Source organism: Garra rufa, chromosome 20, assembly GCF_049309525.1.
Source record: "Garra rufa chromosome 20, GarRuf1.0, whole genome shotgun sequence".
Taxonomy (NCBI): Eukaryota; Metazoa; Chordata; class Actinopteri; order Cypriniformes; family Cyprinidae; genus Garra; species Garra rufa.
The window spans coordinates 22205173-22228855 of record NC_133380.1 but is presented as its reverse complement, the minus strand read 5'-3'; the positions used below and the strand labels follow the sequence as shown (position 1 = coordinate 22228855).

The window sequence follows — 23683 nt, the reverse complement described above, 5'->3', positions numbered from 1 at the left end:
CAGCTGTTTGGACTCTCATTCTGACGGCACCCATTCACCGCAGATGATCCATTGGCGATTTAATTTTTAATTTTTGGGTAAACTGTTTCTTTAAATTAGCGCAGTGTGAGACAAACGTCAATCAAAGAAGTCATACAAACGTATTTAACCAATCAGAATCAAGTATTCCAGGGAGACTTGCGATAATAATAATTATTCAGGAGGGTTTCGAGCAATTCGGGTTCTTTCCCACCCGGCTTGCTTTCTCTTTCTTTTCTTTGTCTTTCTGCTGACACTCTGTGAGTGAAGGATATCAAATTCCCCTGAAAGCTCTCGGACAGGTGAGCGCTGCTTTGGGTGACCTCTATCTCTCACATTACGGTGCTAAACTGCAACTCCCCTGCTGTTCTCGATTACACACGTATGCCTGCACACACACAGGTGTGATCCTTACACATCAGTCTGTTTCACTTGTCACTGAGTATCATACATCACCAAAGTCAAGAGTTTTAAATTACACTGCATTATATATAGATATAGCTCTGACATGATCATACAAAACTGCTTTGGCAAAAAAAAGTCTCTTATGCTCACCAGGGCTGTATTTATTTGACCAAAAATATAGAAAAAACAGCAGTATTGTGAAATATTATTACAATTTAAAATAACTGTTTTAAATTTGAATATATTTTTAAAATATAATTTATTCTTGTGACGCAGTACTGAATTTCATCAGCCATTACTCCAGTCTTCACTGTCACATGATCCTTCAGAAATCATTTCAACATGATTTCTGTTAGTTTATTGTTGCTTAATATGTTTTTGGAACCTGTGATACTGTTTTAAGGATTTTGTGATTAATAAAAAGTTAAAAAGAACAGCATTTATTCAAAAATGAAATATTTGCTGACAATGTAAGTCTTTACTATCAAAAATCGAGTAAAAAACAAAAATATGTAACTATTTAAAATAACGGTTTTCTAAAAATCGAGTAAAATTCAGGATTCTTTGATCAATAGAAAGTTCAGAAGAACAGCATTTATTTAAAATGAATGTAAAAGCCTTTATTGTCACTTAAAAACAAAAATAATATTTAGATTTGACATTTTTTGTAAAATGTTTTAAATGTCAAATATACATTATATATATATATATATATATATATATATATATATATATATATATATAGTCAAGCCCGAAATTATTCATACCCCTGGCAAATTCAGACTTAAAGTTACTTTTATTCAACCAGCAAGTTTTTTTTTTTTTTTTTATTAGAAATGACACAGACGTCTCTCAGAAAATAATAAGACGATGTACAAGAGGCATCATTGTGGAAAAAAATATTTCTCATTTTTTATTTACATTTGAACAAAAAGTGGAACGTCCAGAATTATTCATACCCTTCTCAATAATCAATAGAAAAGCCTTTATTGGCTATTACAGCAATCAAACGCTTCCTATAATTGCTGACCAGCTTTTTGCACGTCTCCGCTGGTGTTTTTGCCCATTCATCTTTAGCGATGAACTCTTTAACTCTTTCAGGTTGGAGGGTCTCCTTGCCATCACCCTGACTGTCCACAAACCAACAGCAGAGAGCTTCTGTTTTTCACCTGTTGAGTTGATTAAAACAGCTGTTCCCAATGAATCAGGGTAATTAGGATGCTTTAGAACAGCTTGGACTATTTGGAATGGTAAAGAACTTTGGATTTTCCCATAGACTGTGACAGTTTGCAAAGGGAATGAATAATTTCGGACATACCACTTTTTGTTCAAATGTAAATAAAAGCTGAGAAATATTTTTTTCCATAATGTCTTCTGTCGTTTGGGAGAAGCCTGTGTCATTTCTGGTCAAAAAAACCTTGGTTGAACTGGCTGAAAAAAAGTAACTTTAAGTCAGAATTTGCCAGGGGTATGAATAATTTTGGACTTGACTGTATGTATGTATGTATGTATGTATGTATATATATATATATATATATATATATATATATATATATTAAAAATGGCAAAATCTAAATCTATTACATATGTTTTTTTTACAATTGTAATACTTTTTTTCAGGAATTTTTGATGAATAAAAAGTTTAAAAGTACAGCATTTATTAAAAAAAAGATTTTTTTCTAACAATATAAGTCTTTCCTATCACTTTTTATCAATTTAACACATCCTTGCTGAATAAAAGTATTAATTTCTTTAATTTACTGACCCCAAACATTTGAATATTAGTGTATATTGTAACACAAAATTTCTATTTTGAATAAACACTGTACTTTTTAATCTTTTTATTCATCAAAGAATCCTGTAAAAAGTATCACAGGTCCCAAAAAGTTTTAAGCAGTGTAACTGAACATTGCTAATAAATCAGCGTCTTAGAATGATTTCTGAAGAATCATGTGACACTGAAGACTGGAAAATTTGAGTTTTGTGTCACAGGAATAAATTATATTTTAAAGTATATTAAAATAGAAAACTGTTATTTTACATTGCAATAATATTTTACAAAATAACACTTTTTTCCCTGTATTTTTTTAACAAATAAATCCAGCCTTGATGAGCATGAGAAACATCTTTAAAACATTAAAATCGTACTGATCCTAAACTTTTGAATGGTAGTACAATTCATAGTAAGTTACTTAAAAGATGTTGAAATGGTGAAATATTTTGATCAATAATATTAAATATTTTTACTGACAATATCACTCCATCAATGCTTTAGTAGGAATTTGATACTAGCTCCATTGTGAGCCAATGTAATCAGCACAAGTGGTATTGAAAGAATAATATTATTTTTTTTTTTATATCACATTCATCTAAAAGACACATTGAGCAAAACCAGTCCTGGGTAGTTGAGACAGTAGAAGACCTACTACTACACACAGAAGACCAACAAAATATTCCAGTGTGCTCCTTAAGGAAGATATTATTACCTGTCCACAACAACCACAAAGTCAAAATACAACAGCAAGAATCTTGACAAGATTCGTGTTTGTTCTTATGATTTCCAGTCAGGCAGGTGAAATATTAGGCTAATATCTTAAATAATACTACTTGTACGTACAACCTATTAACTTTAGTTTGATAAAATATCTTTTTCCCGTGGTTTAAAGAGCATAAATTAGCAGAACAACTTATTAAGTAGTACATAAACTGTGCAATCAGTGCTGTTGTTTACATTCGAGTATCGCCAAAATGGCCGCGCATCTGCATGACTGACCAATTCGTGATGTACGTGCAAACCCTCTATTGTGGTCAGGCTTTGACACTTGTGCTGTGAGGTGAAACCTCAAAAGGGTTTCAAGAGCTCTTGAACATGCTCTTACAACACTCAGTGAGAAAGCACCTGCACTTTTCATCTCTCGCTGAACCGTGAAATGATGTCAACACATTTGTTTTGAAGACAAGAGGCGAAAGATTCGTTGCGCCACATTCACAAAGACAATACGTTCAGCATCTAAGCAGCAGACAAACAAGAGGAAGAGTAGGCTGAAATCGTGTTTCGCACGGATTTGGCACTGTAAACATGGCAGTTTTAGATATCAGGGCATATTTCTTCCTCCACCTGCAGTGACTCAGAGGTTAATACTTCTCTTGTGGTTCTTCGCTATCTCCATCAGGGTTATGTAACACCAAGAGGGCAGTGTGGGTGTGTTCCAGGTGCAGCCATTCATTTCTGTCAGTCACACTATTACGATATGATAAAGAGGAAATGCCGTGGCCAGGCTGGATATTACTGGCAAATGTTATTTAGGCCTTCAGTATACTATAATAAGAATGTTTTACTCAAAATTCCCGATACTGGCTTTTCCAGCCGTCATTTCTTCATATCGTTATTATTTTGCGTAGCAACGTTCGTTTCAGAGATTTTATCTTCTAGTGGATGAATGTCAATTATTGGCTTCATATATTAAACATTTTAATGTAAATTCGTGTTCTTAGTATTTTATTATGTGGTGTGAATAGCCTAATACGTTTTTTGAGGTATCAAGGCATTTTCAGGCTATGAGCATTTTAGCTGTGACAAAATTCAAAACCTAGCAGTCTGTAGTATCTCGTTGGCCGTGACAAAACTAGACTTCACAGCTCTGTTGCATCAAATAAAAGCCTTTTGGCGCCATCTGGTGGTCATGATGTTACTGTTACACCTTATATGTTCCACCATTTCCAGTAATTGCGCAGTTCTCATATTGTATTAAGTAAGTTTGGGAATCCTTTTCCTCTCCCCAAATGTGTCACTACCGTAACACAGTAATATATAATTTAATTATAAGGGTTATATTGACCTATTAAGGTTTTGATTACGTGTGCCTTGTAAATATGTTTTTGCTATTTTGTTAAAACGTTTTTAGAGGTAAATCAATAAAAACGATAATTTTAACAATATTTCAAGTTTAATTTATTTAATTTTGTTGTATTTCAAACTTAAGGATTCATTAGTTTAAATATATACACTGAACAAAACACTATCATAACATCTTAGTTGGTAATTTAGCATGCTATATTTTTGAAAAACATCCCATGTTTCGGTCATGACTGGACATTTTTGGTAGTAACAGTAGTGACAGTAATGTTTTGTGGTAATTCACATACTAAAACACTACAGAAAAGTTTGCATAACTACTAAAATTGTTTATTAGCCGCAAATAAAGAATTATGTGTTCCTTTTTGTCACTACCGAAACAGTAATGACAAGTTTTGGTTGTGACAATTTTATACTTTTGAACAAAGATGTCAATCAGCACATGGTTAGCTAGCACAGTTCTGAAGACACTGTGCACACATAAGAACTAAATGTTATGGAATACAGAAGAAAGGTGTTTGGTAATGACATTTTTTAAAGTTACACAGATTTTTCAAACTTCTGAACACATTTACCTTAAAGTGATCTACTCAGCATGTAGCCATGAGAGAGTGACATAAATATGTCCTGAATTTCTCCTGACAATTCACTGTAATAAAATGCAAAAATTATTTCAATATCATTTTTATAAGTTGGAATTTAAGGTTTATGGTTTGGGACAGTCACCTCCCAACTGAAAGTATCAAATAAATTATGATTCCATATATGTGAAGCTTTCTGGTATTTTAAATATTATTGTGGGTTTCAATAGATAACCCTGGTGGAAAAAAAAAACAGCTGAACCCGGCCTAGGCTGGTTGGCTGGTCATAGCTGGTCAGCAGGCTGGTTTTAGAGGGGTTTTGGCCACTTTCCCAGCCTGACCCACTAGCTAAAACCAGCCTGGCCAGGCTGGGAGGACCAGCTAAAACCAGCTACTTCCAGCTTAAACCAGCTGGTTTTAGCTGTTTTTTTCAGCAGAGAATAGAAGGATATTAGTAAACATCTAAGATTTGAGTGCTTAAATGCTTTTTAAATGTGTTTTTGGTTGTGGGACAGCAGTTTGCACCAATTCTGTAGAAAGGCCCATGTATGAATGCAGTTATAACAATGCAGAATAAGAATTACACATTAATGGAAGTCTGACATAACAGATGTTTAATTGTATGTATTTGGAGAAACCAATGTTGCAAAACACCGCAGGCAATTTTTCTAAGGTCTGACAATGAATCATATATTTTATGTTCCGTTGCATTGGCATTGTAAAAGCATGTATAACTGATAAAAGTCAGATTGTGCGCAATACATACTTGTGCCATCACGCCAGTCACTACTGAAGGTCAATGCATGCTTGGATATATTAGACAAAGCAGCTTAATTGTAATGAAAAGTACTTACAGAAGTACTTACTGATCATGGGGAGTTGAGATGAAATTGAAATTATTAGACAGTGTAAGTCTGCAGCATTTTGCCAATTTTTAATTTTTATTTTATTTATAAGTTAGTATGCATGCACCATTTGATTCAGAGAGTACTTTTAAAAATTGAGGCAAATAGTTAGGCAAAATGTGATTTAAAATGTTTTTAAAAATGAAAATGATTAGTTGATAGATACAGAAATCCAGACATTTTCTCTTTAAACATTTAACCATTACAAAGTCAAAGGGCACATTATTGAACTGCAGTGTTGTTAGTTGCTGACATGCTGTTGATTCAGATGTGGACTGTGTTTGAGTAGTGCAGCTCCTCACACAAAAATAAACCGACTTGTTAAGCTAGTATTTCCAGTTTTAACAGACACATAACCAGAGAAAACATTTCTTGCTTCAAGAGCATAGACTACATTCAAAACCTTATTAAAAACATACATTTGCTAGCACTTCCAGCAGTGACCTGATCTATAAAATATACTTTACATACTTGATTTCATCTACAAATCCTTGTCATTTAGTCCTGATGTGACACACAAATACATTTCTATAAAAATATTACATCACTAGCTTGAACTTTGTACAATATCCCATAGGAGAATCATTCTTAAGAAAATGTGCAAGACAAATATTTAATTGTCATTTAAAACTTTCCATTAAGTGCATTCTGTTTTAAGCCACAATCTGCACAAACTTACTTGTCATTAATATATAAACTGTTCATTTATCTGTTAAATCTCTGTCCCATTGATTCCCTGAAAGAAGCTTTTCTTCTTTTCTGATGATTGACTACTGCCTGTTGTAATAGCTGTGATTGTGAAAGTGCGTTGTCGCCAACAACATTGCATTGCAACACAAACTGTGTATGGAGGTTATCATCATTTTGCACAACCCACATCGTGTCTGAGTTACAACAGATCACATTCAGTTCATGGAGAGGATCTCCTTTGTTCAGTTTTCAATAAGGCATCATCACTTAAAATAAGTAAGATATTTAAGTCATAAATATATAATGATAATAAATGATAGGATTCATAGTGATAGCAGTGGTGATTTGTCATGCACAGGGCTGATAGGAAATGTAGTTCTGTCACCGATAACCGATAAAGCAAGCAGAAGGTGGGGAGTGGGAGAATCTAAAAGCAAAGTTTCATTTTCATGCAGGATTTTGGAAATTCCCCTCATCTCATTCAGAAGCGGAAACAGTCATTAACTTCGTCTGTGCAGTCAAAGTTGATTCCTTCACACAAGGAGTCCTCAAAAAATAGAAAAAAATAAAATCATGATGAAGTTAAACTTCAAAGTAAGGAGAGTATTAGGATTCTTAGGTTTTATCATACATACCAGAATACTTCCTGCAGAAAGTTTTTTTTACATGCCCTCTCTTTGAACTTTAAAGGAGAAGTTCACTTCCAGAAGAAAAATATACAGATAATTTACTCACCCCCTTGTCATCCAAGATGCTGATGTCTTTCTTTCTTAAGTCGATAAGAAATTATGTTTTTTGAGGAAAACATTTACGGATTTCTCTCTATATAATGGACTTCTATGGTGCCCCGAGTTTGAACTTCCAAAATGCAGTTTAAATGCAGCTTCAAAGGGCTCTATATGATCCCAGCTAAGGAAGAAGGGTCGGATCAGTCATTTTCTAAACAAATTTACAATTTATATACTTTTTAACCTCGAATGCTCGTCTTCACTAGGTCTGTGTGAGCTCTGTGTATTTATTATTTCTTCTCAAACTTCAAAATCATCCCACATCGCTATAGAAGTACAGACCCAGTGTTTACAAAGTGAACGTGCAAAGAAGATCAAACACCCTTTAAAAAAAAAAAAAAAAAAAAAAAAAAGGGCAAAACGGCGATGTAACATGATTTTGAAAGTTTTTCGACATACCCTAACTGTCTTGACACAAGACAAGCATTTGAGGTTAAAAAGTATATAAACTGTAATTTTTTTTCAGAAAATGACAGGGTGTTTCACTAGATAAGACCCTTATTCCTTGGCTGGGGTCGTTTAGAGCCCTTTGAAGCTGTATTAAAACTGCGTTCTGGAAGAGCAAACTCGCAGGTACCATTGAAGTCCACTATATGGAGAGAAATCCTGAAATGTTTTTCTCAAAAAACATCATTTCTTATCAACTGAAGAAAGAAAGACATGAACATCTTGGATGACAAGGGGGTAAGCAAATGATCTGTACATTTTTGTTCTGGAAGTCAACTTCTCCTTTAAGTATCTTTTCTTAGTGAAGATACTGTATAAAACTGCATTCGAAAGTCAGATTGACTAAATAGCTGTTTAAACTGCAAATCAATATGCTTATCCTGTTTTTATGCGCCTGCAGTATATAAACAGTACTTTCACCTAGTATAACAATTAAAGGGATAATTCACCCAAAAGTGAAAATTCTGTCATTAACTACTCACCCTCAATGTCATTCCAAACCTGTAAGACCTTTGTTCATCTTTGGAACACAAGTTAAGATATTTTTGATGAAATCTGAGAGCTTTGTCATAAACAGCAACGTTCAACTGACACGCTCAAAGCCCAGAAAGGTAGTAAGGACATTATTAAAATAGTCCATGTGACATCAGTGGTTCAACCGTGATGTTATAAAGCTACAAGAATATTGTTTGTGTGCGAAGAAAACAAAAGTAACCACTTTATGCAGCAATTTATTTTCAGTCTTTGACGTGCATTCACAAGAGTACACATTGACTATTTTAATGATGTCCTTACTACCTTTCTGGGCCTTGAACATATCATTTGAGTTGCTGTCTATGGAGGGTCAGAAAGCTCTCAGATTTTATCAAAAATATCTCAATTTGTGTTCCAAAGATCAACGAAGGTCTTACAGGTTTGGAACGACATGAGGGTGAGTAATTAATGACAGCATTTTCCTTTTTGAGTGAACTATCCCTTCAATGAAAGCTTTTAAAAGGGTAAATATGTTTCCCTGGAACCAGTTCTTTCACAACCCTAGGACAACTGGAAAACTTATGTTTGCTGTATGTTTTGCTTATCATTCTGCATTCACTCATCACAATCAAGCCACCATATACACTTCCAAAACACTTCCAGAATAAAAATTTCACCACCTTGTCATCCAAGATGTTCATGTATTTCTTTCCTCATTCATGAAGAAAGTATGTTTTTTGAGGAAAACATTCCAGGATTTTTCTCCGTATGGTGGATTTCTATGGTTTCCAGTGGTTTGAACTTCCAAATTGCAGTTTCAATGCAGCTCAAAGGGCTCGACACAAACCCAGCCAAGGAATAAGAGTCTTATCTAGTGAAACGATCAGTCATTTCATAAAAAAAAAGATATACTTTTTAACCACAAATGCTCATCTTGCACTACCTTTGCGTTGCGCATGGGCGTCTTCACACATTATGTAATCACACTGGAAAAGTCATGCACGGTTAGTTCTTCATCTGTGTACTTCAGTTTAAAAAGGTAAAGTATGGCAAAAAAAACTCGTATTTTCTTCTCCAACTTCAAAATCATCCAACATAGTTGTTTTACCTTTTTTTTTTTATAAAGGGCGTTTGACTTTCTGTGCACGTTTGCTTTGTAAACACTGGTTTGGTACTTCTGCCTACTTCATGTGGTCGAGCTAGTGCAAGCTGAGCATTTGTGGTTAAAAAGTATATACATTTGTATTTTCTTAGAAAATGACCACTCTTTTAACTAGATGAGACCCTTATTCCTCGCCTGGGATCATGTAGAGCCCTTTGAAGCTGCACTGAAACTGCAATTTGGACCTTCAACTCGTCGGCCACCATTGAAGTCCACTATATGGAGAAAAATCCTGGAATGTTTTCCTCAAAAGCTTAATTTCTTTGCGACTGAAGAAAGAAAGACATGAACATCTTTGATGACATGGGGGTAAGTAAATTGTAAGGAAATCCTTTAAATGCAAGTTCTAAGAATAGTCAACTGAGAATTATCATTCAATTGAAACAGCACATGGTTTGTGACATCAAACATATACCGAAAAACAATGTTCTAAAAATGCAATGGGGTCAAAAAGCTCTCAAACTCATGGGATACTCACAGATGACTGCCAACCACATGAGACTGTGAAAATAGAGAGAGGAAGATGAAGGGGAGGGGAGGAAGAAAGAGGGGAGACAAATATGGAGAAGACAACTGAAGCCTGAGGACAAACTGGCATGTTCAGAGTAAAACATGAACAAGGAACATTCTTCACTTTGAACAGGTTTACCCAAAAATTAAAACAGCCATCATTTACTCAAGCTTTGTTCTTCTGCAGAACACAAAAAGAGATGTTATGCTGCTAGTTTCTATACAAAAATCTAATGGTAACCAGGGTCAGAACCAACATATTTGTTTAGATTGTAAACAAAGCTTGATCTGTGCATATTTCTCTCCTGATTCAGACAAGATAACTTTTAATTGGAGAATGCAATATTATTGATAGAGAGCTTGTATTTAGAAGGTTTGAAGTTACATCTTGATGCATGATGGATTTGTTCTACAAACATGCAGCTTTTCGTTTCACAAGATGTTAATTGATGGACTGGAGTCGTGAGGATTACTTGTGGATTATTGTGATTTTCTCATCAGCTGTTTGGACTCTCATTCTGACGGCACCCATTCACTGCAGAGGATCCATTGATGAGAAAGTTTTGTAATGCTAAAATTCTTCAAATCTGTTCTGATGAAGAAACAAACTCATCCAAATCTACATCTTGGATGGCCTGAGGCTGAGCAAATTTTAAGCAAATCTTAATTTTTGGGTGAACCATTCCTTTAAATTTTACTAGCCATTTTTGGTCATCATTCACTTTTATTATATGAAAAGGATCAAATAAATGTATCTTTTTATGTTTCACAAAGGAAGTTTGAAACAACCATGAGGTTCAATAAAAGTCCCTGTTAAAAATTAAATTAACCGACAACAAGAAAATAATTGACTGTTTTTGATCCGGTCTTAAGCAGAAAAAAAATTATGAAAAAGTCTAAAAGAGAATCAAGAAGAAAAACAATTAGTTTTTAGTAGGGCTGTCAAATGATTAAAATTTTTAATCAGATTAATCAGAATTTTCAGTGGATTAATCAGGATTAATCACTATTTGCAACTACACCTGAATCCTAACCATTTTATTTTTTCTGAAATGCATACCAAAAAATAAATAACAGGACACAGATACATAATTTTCATATTTTCATATTTCATCATGTCAGGGCCGGCATCGGGCCTGTTTTAGGCTACTCCTTATTTTTTATATTTTAGACATCCATTAATTATAGTGAAGAAAAAAAAGGCTGCGCTGGTGGAAACAACACAAAACTTTCGCTTTTACTTTCGAGATCGACTCGGATGGCGCAGCTGGAAGAGATCCGCGTTCAATCTCACGCAGTAGGCTGAAACTTGCCACAAAGCACCCGCAAAAATAAATAATGAATGTGTCGGGGAAAGAGTAAGGACATATCTGAATTATTTATTAATAAAGTGTATTCTGAGTCAATGTCGCAAAGATCCTGTCTTGCAATCTCCTTTTTGGAAGTGCCTTGAGAGAGAAATTTATCTTTACGGATTACACAATGAACAAGTTTTTGTTTTCGATTTGTTTTATTTTGTTAAGTAATAATTTAAAGCTTTCTATAGATATGTTTATCATGTCTGTGAGGCATGCATTTCGCTTTATTTTTGTTAAGCACTCCTGTTCAAGAACGAGACGACAGAAAGCGCATCTTTTTTGTTTTCTTTATTTTATAAAAACACTGTAACGTTTTTATGATGTATTACTCTTTCCTTTGTGAGCAAAAATGAGGATCATTTTAAATTGCTTCCACTGAAAAAAATGCAATGGATTATGGCATGGAAAGTGCAAAGCGTCACAAATCTTAGTTCATAGAGATCTCAAAGTTCCGTTATAATTAATAAAGCTTTCTAAACTACACAATGAATCTTTTATTTACATCGCGTCTGCACTTAGTCATGAGATGATTCACGAGCGCGCAAAACGGCAGTAAAACCCGATCTGGCGCTTTCAGCAGTGAGTGAATTCTGACAAACTGTTTCTAATTGTTCGAAAACACGCTGGATTGTTTGCCAGATCTTCAATAGCTTTGCTTTCGTTTGAGGGTATATAGCACTGTCTACCCCAGTAGAAACGGGCCTAAGCTTGGCTAACCACTCCAGTTGCAGAGGGGCTGTCGCCCATGCTTGTACTTGCTAACTGTACCATCATCATTCTTTTTATATTTGAATCCGTCCATAGGCTCACCTTGCTCCATTTCGCCTCTAGCTCCCCAACCACTTTCCTGACCAATAATTCGTCACACTGCGCATGCGTGATACGCTTAAAAAAAATTGACGTAATTAACAACTACAAAATAATTAACGCCGTTAACGCGTTATTTTTGACAGCCCTAGTTTTTAGTTACCAATACAAGTAAGATAATGCCAATTAGTAAGCTGGTAGCTGTTAACTGGTAAGTTGTATGAACTGTGGTGAGCACCCATAGAGAATAACAAAAAAGCCCAAAGAGCAAAGAGTTAGCAAAGAAAATGCGCTTAACAGATGAGACTGCCAAAGTGAAATAGCTCATGCGGTTAGCACAATTACTGGGTGTGACATGCAGGCGTGATTCAGAACACCAGGGTGAGGGTGGGTTAGTGTCAGGACAACACTGGGTCAGTCGAGTCCATTTAATGGATTCTGACACTAACTTGGCTTTGCTGAAGCAGCAGCGCCCCGTCTGGCGTGCCAGGGAGGTGCAGGGTGGGGGTGGAGGGGGTGAGGGGTAGCCAGGGCCGGTTGCCAGCACTGTAGAGGCGGGGCCGCTTAACCTGGTCGTGACTGGAAAGGGGGGTGTAACTATTCCGCCTCAGCAGAGGGGCGGAGTCTCGTCTGACTTTCCCCTGGTTTGAGATGGGAGAGACTGGGTGGGTTAAAAAAAGAGACTGCCTACACACATAGCTCAATCAATTGCGTCAATTGCGAACAAGACACTTCAGTCTTCATTCTCCACAAAACAATCAAATAACATGGTATTCCCAAAGATAATCCATAATTATCCATATACAGGTTAAATAGTATGATGAGTTACTCCAGGTTAACATTATAAACATTAAACGTGTCAATGCAGTGATGAAGAACACATCACCAATGTAATTCAATGGAGCGTTCAACCCACGAATAAACAACTCACAACACAAATGCACAGTTACAGTGCAACCACAAGCTGCTGGCACATCAGAACTATAATTAGCACACAAACCTGTATATCACAAATGTACTAAATATTATTGACAGTCAACGACAAATTAAGGGGAGGGGTGAACCTCACTCGGATGGGGTGAATAAGCACAAGAGAAAGAAGATTTGTGTTTAATCAAAGCTTTAAATGACAGTTTGATTAAACCGTAGAGAACACAGCTTAAAGAAATGCTATGGGTTAACAAGTTAAGCTGCTACCACAGACAACAATTTTAATCTGTCATTCAGTTAAAAATGACAATTACATTTACAGTGATGCACTTAGAATCTGTTGTTTTAGTTTTTTTACACCTTGCAGAATCTGCAAGATGATAATTATTATATAAAAATAAGAAGGATCATATAAAATGCATGTTATTTTTATTTAGTACTGAGTTGAAAAAGATATTTCACCGAAGACGTTTACATATAGTCCACAAGAGAAAATAATAGTTACATTTATAAAAATGAACCTGTTCAAAAGTTTACATACACTTGATTCTTAATATTGTGTTGTTACCTGAATAAACCACAGCTGTTTTTTTTTTTTTTGTTTAGAGATAGTTGTTCATGAGTCCCTTGTTTGTCCTGAACAGTTAAACTGTGTATTTGTGTATTTTAACCCATTCCAACGATGGATGTATGAATTTGAGATCTAACTTTTCACACTGTGGACATCTGAGAGACTCATATGGAACTATTACAGAAGGTTCAAATGCTCACTGATGCTTCAGAAGGAAAAACGATGCATTAAGAGCTGGGGGTGAAAACTTTTGAACAAAAATGATTTTTTAGAATTTTGCCTAAACATCCTTCTTTCCATTTAGTACTGCCCTTCAGAAGATACATGTTTCCCAGAAGATAAAATAAGTTCAATATACCCTGATCTTCAAATTAAAAAAGTTTTCACCCCCGGCTCTAAATGCATCAGGTGAGTGTTTGAACCTTCTGTAATAGTTGCAAATGCTGAAAAACCAAAGAATTTGTTAGACCTGAAGGATTTTTCTGAAAAACAGCAGGCAGTTCAACTGTTTAGGACAAACAAGGGACTCATGAACAACTATCACTAAACAAAAAAACAACAACAAAAAAAAAAAAAACAGCTGTGAATAATTCAAGTAACAACACAGTACTAAGAATCAAGTGTGTGTAAACTTTTGAATGGGGTAATTTTTTATAAATTTAACTGTTGTTTTCTATTGTGGACTATATGTAAACATCTTTTATGTGAAATCTTATCTTATTCACGTCAGAACTAAATAAAAGTAACATGCATTTTGTATGATGCCTCTTATTTTTGGTAAAATAATTAATATTTTGCAGATTCTGCAAGGTGTATGTAAACTTTTGACTTCAACTGTATGTTTGAAGGCCTACTTTCCATAGATGGACGCTGCTGTGATTTAGGTTAAAATGCATAAATACTTAGTACATATCAAACAATCTGTAATAAGAGACAAAGCAATTAGAGTCAAAATTATTTTCTGTGGTAACTGACAGCATGTTACAAATGCTGTAGATACAGCTCAAGTTGTATTAAACCCAAAAAAGCTACTTCTACCAGGGCGTTCTCTGAGAAACGCAACAAGCAGCACAGACGTCAACATGCAGTGATGAAATTGCAATCCCAGATCAAAATAAAACCTGTAAGATATCAAAAGCAGTACCGCAGAAAAACATAACATGCTTTTAAAAACATCACTGAAAAAGATACAAATCTATGAGATAGATGTGGCACCAATTATTTTAGAATGAATATTTAATATCCTTGATTAATATTTCATACTGCTGGAGAGAACAGCACAGAGACAGATGTGGACTAACCAGTGGTCGGTCTCGGTGTGTATTCACTGCATCTATATTCAGATAAAACATCTCCACTTTGCAACCTAAAACATGAACCAGAATGATCAGTGAGCAGAATTAGAACAAGTTTGACAATCAAATGAAGAAACCACTGTCCAACCCACCATAAGCAACAGGAGTGAGCTTCATAACAGTATGAAGGGGACATTTCAAATAGGGGAGATCATCTATGGGAGAAAACATAAAGAAATAAAAATAAGCTTCAGTTGTCAGTCCTGCTTAAACATTTCTGTGATGTATTGATCATTATTAGGATGTATTCTTATATAGCTGGGTGATATAAATGAGGTCTTGTTGAAATTTTGAAAATGTAAAGCAAATACAAATCAATCAGTATTAACACTACATAATATTTAATCTGGCACATTAAAATGTATTACTAAAATATATTTTATATATATATATATATATATATATATATATATATATATATATATATATATATATAACAGCAGTGTATAATTACTACTTTTATTCAGCAATAATGCATTAAATTTATCAAAAGTGACAATCTATGACCATTTTTTCCCATTATTTATAATTCATATTTATTCAAATATCTTTTTTGTGGTTATGCCTGTGAAAATATCAGAAGGGTAAAAATCTGCTGGACAGCAGAAAAAATATCTTACCTGCACTCTTGTCCAAGAAGTAGGCTAGTAAGCAGCGCATAACTGCCTGGTGGCAGATGACCAGTACATTTCCCTGTCTTTCAAGCTCCATAATCACAGGCTCCAGTCGCTGAACCAGGTCCTGATACGACTACAAGAAAAGAGAGCCTTTTAAATAAGTCAGACCTTCCCACAAGAACCTAGATATCAATGAAAACATGCCAACTACAAAAAAAGAATACAATCACGACGTGCTGTACCTCTCCTCCTGGATATCTGTAATGATATTTGTCCTGATCCCTTAAAGCAAACTCTTCGGGGAATGTGTTCTGAATCATTTCGTAGCTCATCTCCTCACATACACCCTGTGTCAGAGCAATAATCGCTGATGAATGAGAATAAAACACATATAAAATGCATGTAATCATCGCTGGAATCTGAGCATACTAACAGCATCTATCTCATTGAGGATTTTCCACTGTTCATATGGAACTCCCAGCTCTTCAGCTGTCTGGATGGTTCTCCTTAACTGACTGGTCCAAACCTTCAAGTTGGACAGCTTATGCTCCTCAATGAACTCACGTAGGGCACTCGCAAACTACTCGCAAAGCGAAGAGAAAGTCAAGCATCTTATGATGAATAAACGCTTATGAAGGCAAAACTAAATAAACTCAGACCTGTCTCCCTCGGGAAGAGAGTTCAGAATCTCCTCCGATGCGGCCCTGGAGGTTGTGTTCGCTCTCTCCGTGCCTGCACAGGTAGATGGAGTGCGAGTGCACATGGATGTTCATGAGGTAGTAGACAATCTTGCTCTGGATGTAGTCCTGAACACGGTTCACCAGGTACCGACGGCCCACGTTTATCACCTTAATAAAGGACAAATCTCTGGGGAAAATAAGTGAATGTTAATTAAAAAAAGTCTTCTTCTAGTCTTGTATTAGTTGGGCTCTCTAAGCCATGAAACACTATTATATCTCCACATTATCATGGTCACATGACAATATAAAACGATAGGTCTTCAGGGCAAAGAGTGTATATTTAAACAACTTATTCTCACATAAAGTGTCTTTAAAGTTGTGTTTTGGGCCATTATGCTTTGGCACAGTATTTGTCAAATGAGCTAAAGCCGAAAGCACAATATGACTTAAAGGAGTAGTTCACTTTCAGAACAAGAATTTACAGATAATGTACTCCCTTGTCATCTAAGATGTTCATGTCTTTCTTTCTTCAGTCGTAAAGAAATGGTGTTTTTTGAGGAAAACATTTCAGGATTTCTCTCCATATAGTGGACTTCTATGGTGCCCCCGAGTTTGAACTTCCAAAATGCAGTTTAAATGCAGCTACAAATGGCTCTAACTGATCCCAGCCGAGGAAGAAGGGTCTTATCTAGCGAAACAATCGGTTATTTTCTAAAAACATTTACAACTTATATACTTTTTAAACGCAAATGCTCGTCTTGCCGAGCTAAACAAGATAAGCCTTTAGGGTTAAAAAGTATATAAATTGTTTTTTATTTTAAATAACCCATTGTTTTGCTAGATAAGACCCTTTTTTCCTCGGCTGTGACCGTTAAGAGCCCTTTGAAGCTGCATTTTGGAAGTTCAAACTCAGGGGCACCATAGAAGTCCATTATATGGAGAGAAATCCTGAAATGTTTTACTCAAAAAACATAATTTCCTTACGACTGAAGAAAGAAAGACCATCTTGGATGACAAGGGGGTGAGTACATTATCTGTAATTTTTTGTTCTGAAAGTGAACTACTCCTTTAATCCCTTTATCAAGTCTGTTTTCACTGCACGTTTCAAAGCGAAGCGCGCGCTTCGTTTAGGTGATCAGCTCGTGATCTGGTGTTTTCCACCCCTCAGAACGGCTCTGTTCACAGTGAACACAGTGAACTTGTTTATTGCATGTGCTGTGAGTTTAACATACGTTTAGGAACGCAGCGGCCACCAGTTATGCTTTATTTTCGCAGCAGATGAATACAGCATTTCACTAGATTTGTAGTGAGACTGTTTTCATTGAAGCTGGAGTTTCCTTCAAAATAAAAGTTCTACTGCCATTTCCATCAAAATTAAAGCTCAAGTATAAATTGCTGACAGCTACTGGTTTTGATGGGTAACGTTACTGCAGTCCAAATTCAGAACGTCTTTTTTAAGTGAAATTAGGAAAGAAGTATTGTTATTTCCTTGCTGTAGTGTAAAGCAAAAATAATATACCTATTTATTTTAGTACAATTGTTTTACAATATAATGGCTACTTATTTTCTTAGGTAAGAACATGGGTTGGAGCTCTTAATTTTGAACTCTCAAAGTGCATTAGATAGAAGAATTTAACTTTAAAATGTACAAAATTATTTATTTTTTCTTCATAATTTGCCATTTTACAATATCGCAATAAATATCAAATCGTGGACTTCATATTGTGATATTATCGTGTCATGAGATGTTGATTTAGTTACATCTCTAACCATTAAAATACACAATAAAACTGTGGCGTGAAACCCATCCCACACCTTTGGTCCGAGTGACAAATAGATGGTGTATTCTAAAGCAGAAAGCATGTACATTCAGATATCATGTGTCTATTTTCTAAACATCCTTACTTGTCATTTTCATCAGGATCTAATGGCTGATAAGTGACTTTATAACATTCGATGCGTTTCAGAAAATCATCCATGACTCGCTCTCTGTGCGTCTCTGGATAATCCGGACTTGAAACCTTCACCTCCTGAAGAGCACATAAGAGACAGATGTTAAGAAGATCATGCAAAAAACACTGGTATGTTGCTAAACTTAATTATACCATTAAGTAAAAGAAAATGCAATCCAAACATCACAACATACCAGGATGTTCGCTGCAATAACCTCTGGATCATCGCATACAGACTCCACAAAAAACACCTGCAAAGCAAACACACAGAAATAGTAAGATGATAATAACCACATGTCACTCCTACAAATTGATAACTCATCTTATGGAAATTTAAATTTGCACTTTTGGCTATGATACCTTGAATGCATACTCCTGTGCAAAATTTAATATAAGATCCCGCCTCTCCCGGGTTGTGTTTGTGGCATCAAATACCTTGAAAGAAAGAGAAAATAGATTATATTAATGAAAAGAAGGAAGTCCTGAATCGCATCAACATTCTTAAACGCTCTACACCCTATCAAATTTTAGTAAATAATTCAGAGAAAAAGGTAAAACCTTACAGCGATTTGTCCACCTTCATCATTCAGGTAGGTTTTTACATCTTTCAAGGCCACCAAGGCACAGTGTCTATTTAGGAAAATGACAAAATGCAACAACATATTATTATTAGGAAAACCATGAACTGTCCTGTCAGGAGTGCACTAATATAACCTTCAGAAAATGAGTTAAAATTAATGCTGTCAATCAATTAAAAAACAACAACTAATTAATCGCACATTTTCTCTGAAATTAATCGTGATTAATCATGAGTAGTCCCACCATCATTACAGTTTTTAAATATACTTTTATATTGCAATAATTTCACATTGAATCTTCAAATTAATGTAGAAACATAAAGACAGTATACTGAAGGCATCTTTTTTATGACTGAATGTGAGTATCACTGATACCAATGTTACTGGTATCTCTAGGACAGTGTTCTTTTTTGCTTTTTTAACAGAGAGCTATCAATTTGAACATTTATTAGACTTTAAAAAATAACTTAAAGTGAACTTAAAACAATCTAAACATAAACACATAATTTACCTGTGCCCTCCAGCAAGTATCAAACACTAAATTCTAAATTAAATATAGATGAATCCTTAAAGCTACAAAAGTTATTGATTTCATTTGATTTGGTCATAAAAACACTCTGCGACTAAATAAATGCAATTCTTGTCAAAAAAACAAAAAGACAGAAGCAGCAGTGGGCTGACCAACCCTAGTTCTGCCTTTGCATTAAAGGAGTAATTCACTTTCAAGATGTTCATGTCTTTCTTTCTTCAGTTGTAGGGAAATTATGTTTTTTTGAGTAAAACATTTCAGGATTTCTCTGCATATAATGGACTTCTATGGTGCCCCCGAGTTTGAACTTCCAAAATGCAGCTTCAAATGGCTCTAAACGATCACAGCCGAGGAAAGAAGGGTCTTATCTAGCAAAACAATGGGTTATTTTCTAAAATTTAATTTATATACTTTTTAACCTCAAATGCTCATCTGGCCAAGCTCAGCAAGACGAGTGTTTGAGATTAAAAAGTATGTTGTAAATGTTTTTAGAAAACCAGTTGTTTCTCTAGATAAGACCCTTCTTCCTCAGCTGGGATCATTTAAAGCCGTTTGAAGCTGCATTGAAACTGCATTTTGGAAGTTCAAACTCGGGGCACCATAGAAGTCCATTATATGGAGAGAAATCCTGAAATGTTTTCCTTAAAAAACACAATTTCTTTACGACTGAAGAAAGAAAGACATGAACATCTTGGATGACAAGGGAGTACATTATGTGTGAATTTTTGTTCTGAAAGTGAATTACTCCTTTAATTGCGTTAAATATTTTTAACACCGTTTAACTGACAAAATGAATCGCCAGCGTTAACACGCTAAAAAAAAATATCCAAACTGATCTTTTCCAAACAGAACATTGTATGAAAGTAAGCAGCTTGGACATTCTGCAAAACATCTCCTTTCAGGTTCCACGGAAGAAAGCCTATCATTAGGTTTGGAAAGACATTAGGCTTAGTCATGATGACAAAAAAGATATACACCTACTTTCGTATCTTCATGGCTTCCTCATTGTCATGTCTGAAGAAGTCATAAGACTTGTACGCTTTAACTGCTTCCCTTCGATACACTCCCAGGTTAAACACTGCATGACAAACCAAAAAAAAACAAACAAACAAGAAATGATGGTTAATCTTCATCCTTTATCAGTTTTGGCACAACTGTAATGCATAAAGGTGGAATGTAAAGATGGAACAGTTTGCGTAAGGAACTTCTGACTACATTTCCAGTGATTAAAATACTTTGTGGGTCATGATGTGCTCAAGAGAGTTTAAGTTTTAATGTGTTGGTTGCCAACACATTTACATAATGCAAGTTCAAATTTAGCATCTTGATAGACCATCATGTCAGAAAGGTCAGATGATAGCCAAGAGCATTTAAATTTAAAGACAGATGATATTTATAGTGAGTGTCATTTGATATGTTGCAACTGTCTAAATTCAGCCGCCCACTTACCCTTTGTTGGAACTCCTATCCAGTTGAGGTAGCGCGTGAGTTTTTTCGACATGTACGTCTTGCCTCTGGCAGGGAGGCCGATCATGACAATCACGGTGGGGGAGTTTGTCATGTAAGACGCCCATGCTGTAATCAGACAGACAGAAAAAGCCAGTATCATGAGCTGGAGAAAGTTACAATCTATAGTACTAACAATTATAATCTGTCAAATGTAAATTTCACATATGGGACACCAACAGAATATGTTGCACTTGTGGTTTATGGTACTTTCCACAAACAAACTTCAAAATAGGACCTGAAACTCTGACTGTTAACACCTTGGTTGCATAAGGCAAATTTTTTTTTATTTATTTTTTTGTAGGATTCTTTGATGAAAATAAAGTTCAAAGAACAGCAATTATTTGAAATATATTATTTTGTGACATCACGAATGTCTTTACTGTCACTTTTTTGTACATTTTTGTCCTTTATGAATAAAAAAATATCACCCTGTACCACAAAATAAGGGATTGAGATTAATATAAATACGCTTTCCATTGATGTGTGGTTTGTTAAGATAGGACAGTATTTGGCTGAGATACAGCTATTTGAAAATCTGGAATCTGAGGGTGCTAAAAAATCCAAAAATATTGAAAAAAATTACATTTAAAGTTGTGCAAATGAACCTCTAAGCAATGCACGTTACTAAGCAGAAATTAAGTTTTGATTTATTTATGGTAGAAAATTTACAAAATATCTTCATGGAACATGATCTTTACTTAATATCCTAATGATTTTTGGCATAAAGGAAAATTTGATCATTTTGACCAATACAATGTATTTTTTGCTATTGCCTACAAATATACTTGTGCTACTTCAGACTGGTTTTGAGTTCCAGGGTCACATATTAGTAACATATTAATACCATTCTAATTTAAGAACCGAATTTCTTTCTAGAGTATTTAGAAAAATGTCTATTAATTTAGTCTTCCAAGATCTAGAAATGTTTTTACATTTTTTCAAAGTACATATTTTTGCTAAAAATATCAATGAATATCAATGTAAATAAATCCTTGAACATTTTTTAAACTAAGGAAAAGGGTATTAAGAAAACATTGCCTCAGGTCAGCAATTTGATAATGACCGGAGAGAGAAAAAAAAACCTAGAACAAACCCTAAACAAATGTGCCTTTACCTTGATCTGCAATTTGAAACCAGCATAACAGACAATGCATATCTAAATAAAGGCAAGCAACAAGACTGACATCAAACTTCTGTTTAGCGGCCTCAATGACAGCGGGCACTATGAGAAAGGCAACTGTGTTATGATTCAGGGACGTCGTGAAAATTCACTGGGAATGCGGGAATCATTCTCATGAGCAGAAAAGTAGCCTGAACCTCTCTAACACCCATGAAAACGGCCCGTCACAACCAGCTGACCACCTTAAGATGGTTTAAATAGGGATTCATAACAACTTCTTAGATCTGTGGGATGTGAAAGTGTGTGTACTTACAGCATTTCTTCTCTTGGCCTCTAAGCTCTGATTTCTTGGCTTCAGCAGAACTGGTTGGACCAGCCTCCTGCGGCACCCATGCGGACATAGTGAATCTGACAGACTTAATCACTCACTCACTCTTCCAGCTGTAAAAACATAGTGCACCTGCAGAGAGAGAGATAAAGGGGCGAAATAAAGACAATATACGCAACCTAGGTTACTAACATTTTAAAACATTTTCTCCACACAACATCTCTATTCAGTGACACTGCTGCTTTCATTCTTGCCACGTCGTCATTTTCTTAATCACCCGCAGCGCAGTAACATTATATGTCGCGTTATGTCATAACAAAGAAGAGGATGCTGAGGATACCGAGGATGTTACGGCATAACGTACCCATAAACGGGAGCCAGTCAGTCACTTATGGTCTAATCCACGCGTCTATTAATTCATATAATGAATAGATTAAGGAAACACACTAAAGCACACTGACTATTAGCGAGATACCTTACCGTTTCCTGATCGTTATCTCTTCAATCTCAGGGGTCCGTCTTCCACCGGTGCTACCGGCAGGTTCAACGTCTTTCCGCAGGGTGTTGTTTCCTCAGCCGGTTTTGCTTTTGCACTTGATGACCTTCCATGGCAACAAGCGCCAAGCGCGTGAGTGAAGGTGTGTCTCGACGTCACTGTTTACTTACCGTAATACCTGAGAAAAAATGACACCGCGTCCGTCTGTGATGTGAACAGCACTTTCACCAAACATTACAGCGCACTGCTCAGTGGTGGTGATTTTGATTTTAATCTCAGTGAGTTGACTCTTTTGAATCATCCATTCTTTTGATTCTGAACGGATTCGTTCAGTGACACGAAGTCATAAAAGTCATTCATATTATAAATGAACAATAAAAATTTTCAATAACGTCCAAACGTCATTTTAAACAGTCAAATTTCTTATTAGCTTGTTCACGAACTAAATTACATTTAGCCAGTGATTGTAGTACAAAGTATAGCAGTAAAATCACTGAACCCACACTTTCCTAATCATGTCTCTCAATAATTTTCTAGTAAATGACTGGCTCTCAATATTTTCTCAATAATTTTCTACCCACACTTTTCTTATGATGGATCTAAATAATAAATAATAAAATAAAATAAAATAAAATAAAATAAAATAAAATAATAAAACAAATTAAATATAGCTGCAAGCAGCTATTAAAGGGCTAAGCACAACAGGGGTAAAATGAAGAGCTAAGTAGCTGTCACACTGTGTGCATACTTATTAGACACGTTGATATTGTGGTCATATTTTTTTTTCCAAGCACATTTGACCAATTCCAAACCACATCAATCTTAATAACTACTATTCATTGTGTATTTAATTATTTATAAGTGATATATAATTGTCCATGAAGGCTGGAAGTGAAAAACTCCTTATATTCAGGGGTGCAGAATTATTAGGCACATTTTCTTTTACAGATAAAATGAGCCAAAAAAGAGATTTACCTCAGACTGAAAAGCAGACCTGCAAACTCATCAGAGGAAAAA

The 23683-nt window shown here is 35.3% G+C and overlaps 1 protein-coding gene across 3 annotated transcripts; it reads right to left on the bottom strand.

Moving 5' to 3' along the window:
* Positions 1-5451: 5451 nt before the first annotated feature.
* Positions 5452-22804, bottom strand: pfkfb2b (6-phosphofructo-2-kinase/fructose-2,6-biphosphatase 2b). 3 transcript variants are annotated; one of them, XM_073825265.1, is made up of 17 exons: positions 22651-22804; positions 22156-22302; positions 20663-20788; positions 20195-20291; positions 18670-18736; positions 18467-18541; positions 18301-18357; positions 18060-18184; positions 16134-16341; positions 15908-16054; positions 15717-15821; positions 15478-15607; positions 14950-15012; positions 14804-14868; positions 12451-12642; positions 9805-9827; positions 5452-7002 (listed from the first exon to the last, which is right to left on the bottom strand). In XM_073825265.1, exons 2-17 carry the CDS (start codon positions 22241-22243, stop codon positions 6933-6935), a joined length of 1638 nt encoding a protein of 545 aa, XP_073681366.1. In that variant the 5' UTR covers positions 22244-22302; positions 22651-22804; the 3' UTR covers positions 5452-6932. The 3 variants fall into 3 exon arrangements, with proteins under 3 accessions (XP_073681366.1, XP_073681367.1, XP_073681368.1); XM_073825266.1 differs by lacking the exon at positions 9805-9827; XM_073825267.1 differs by lacking the exon at positions 12451-12642.
* Positions 22805-23683: the final 879 nt, after the last annotated feature.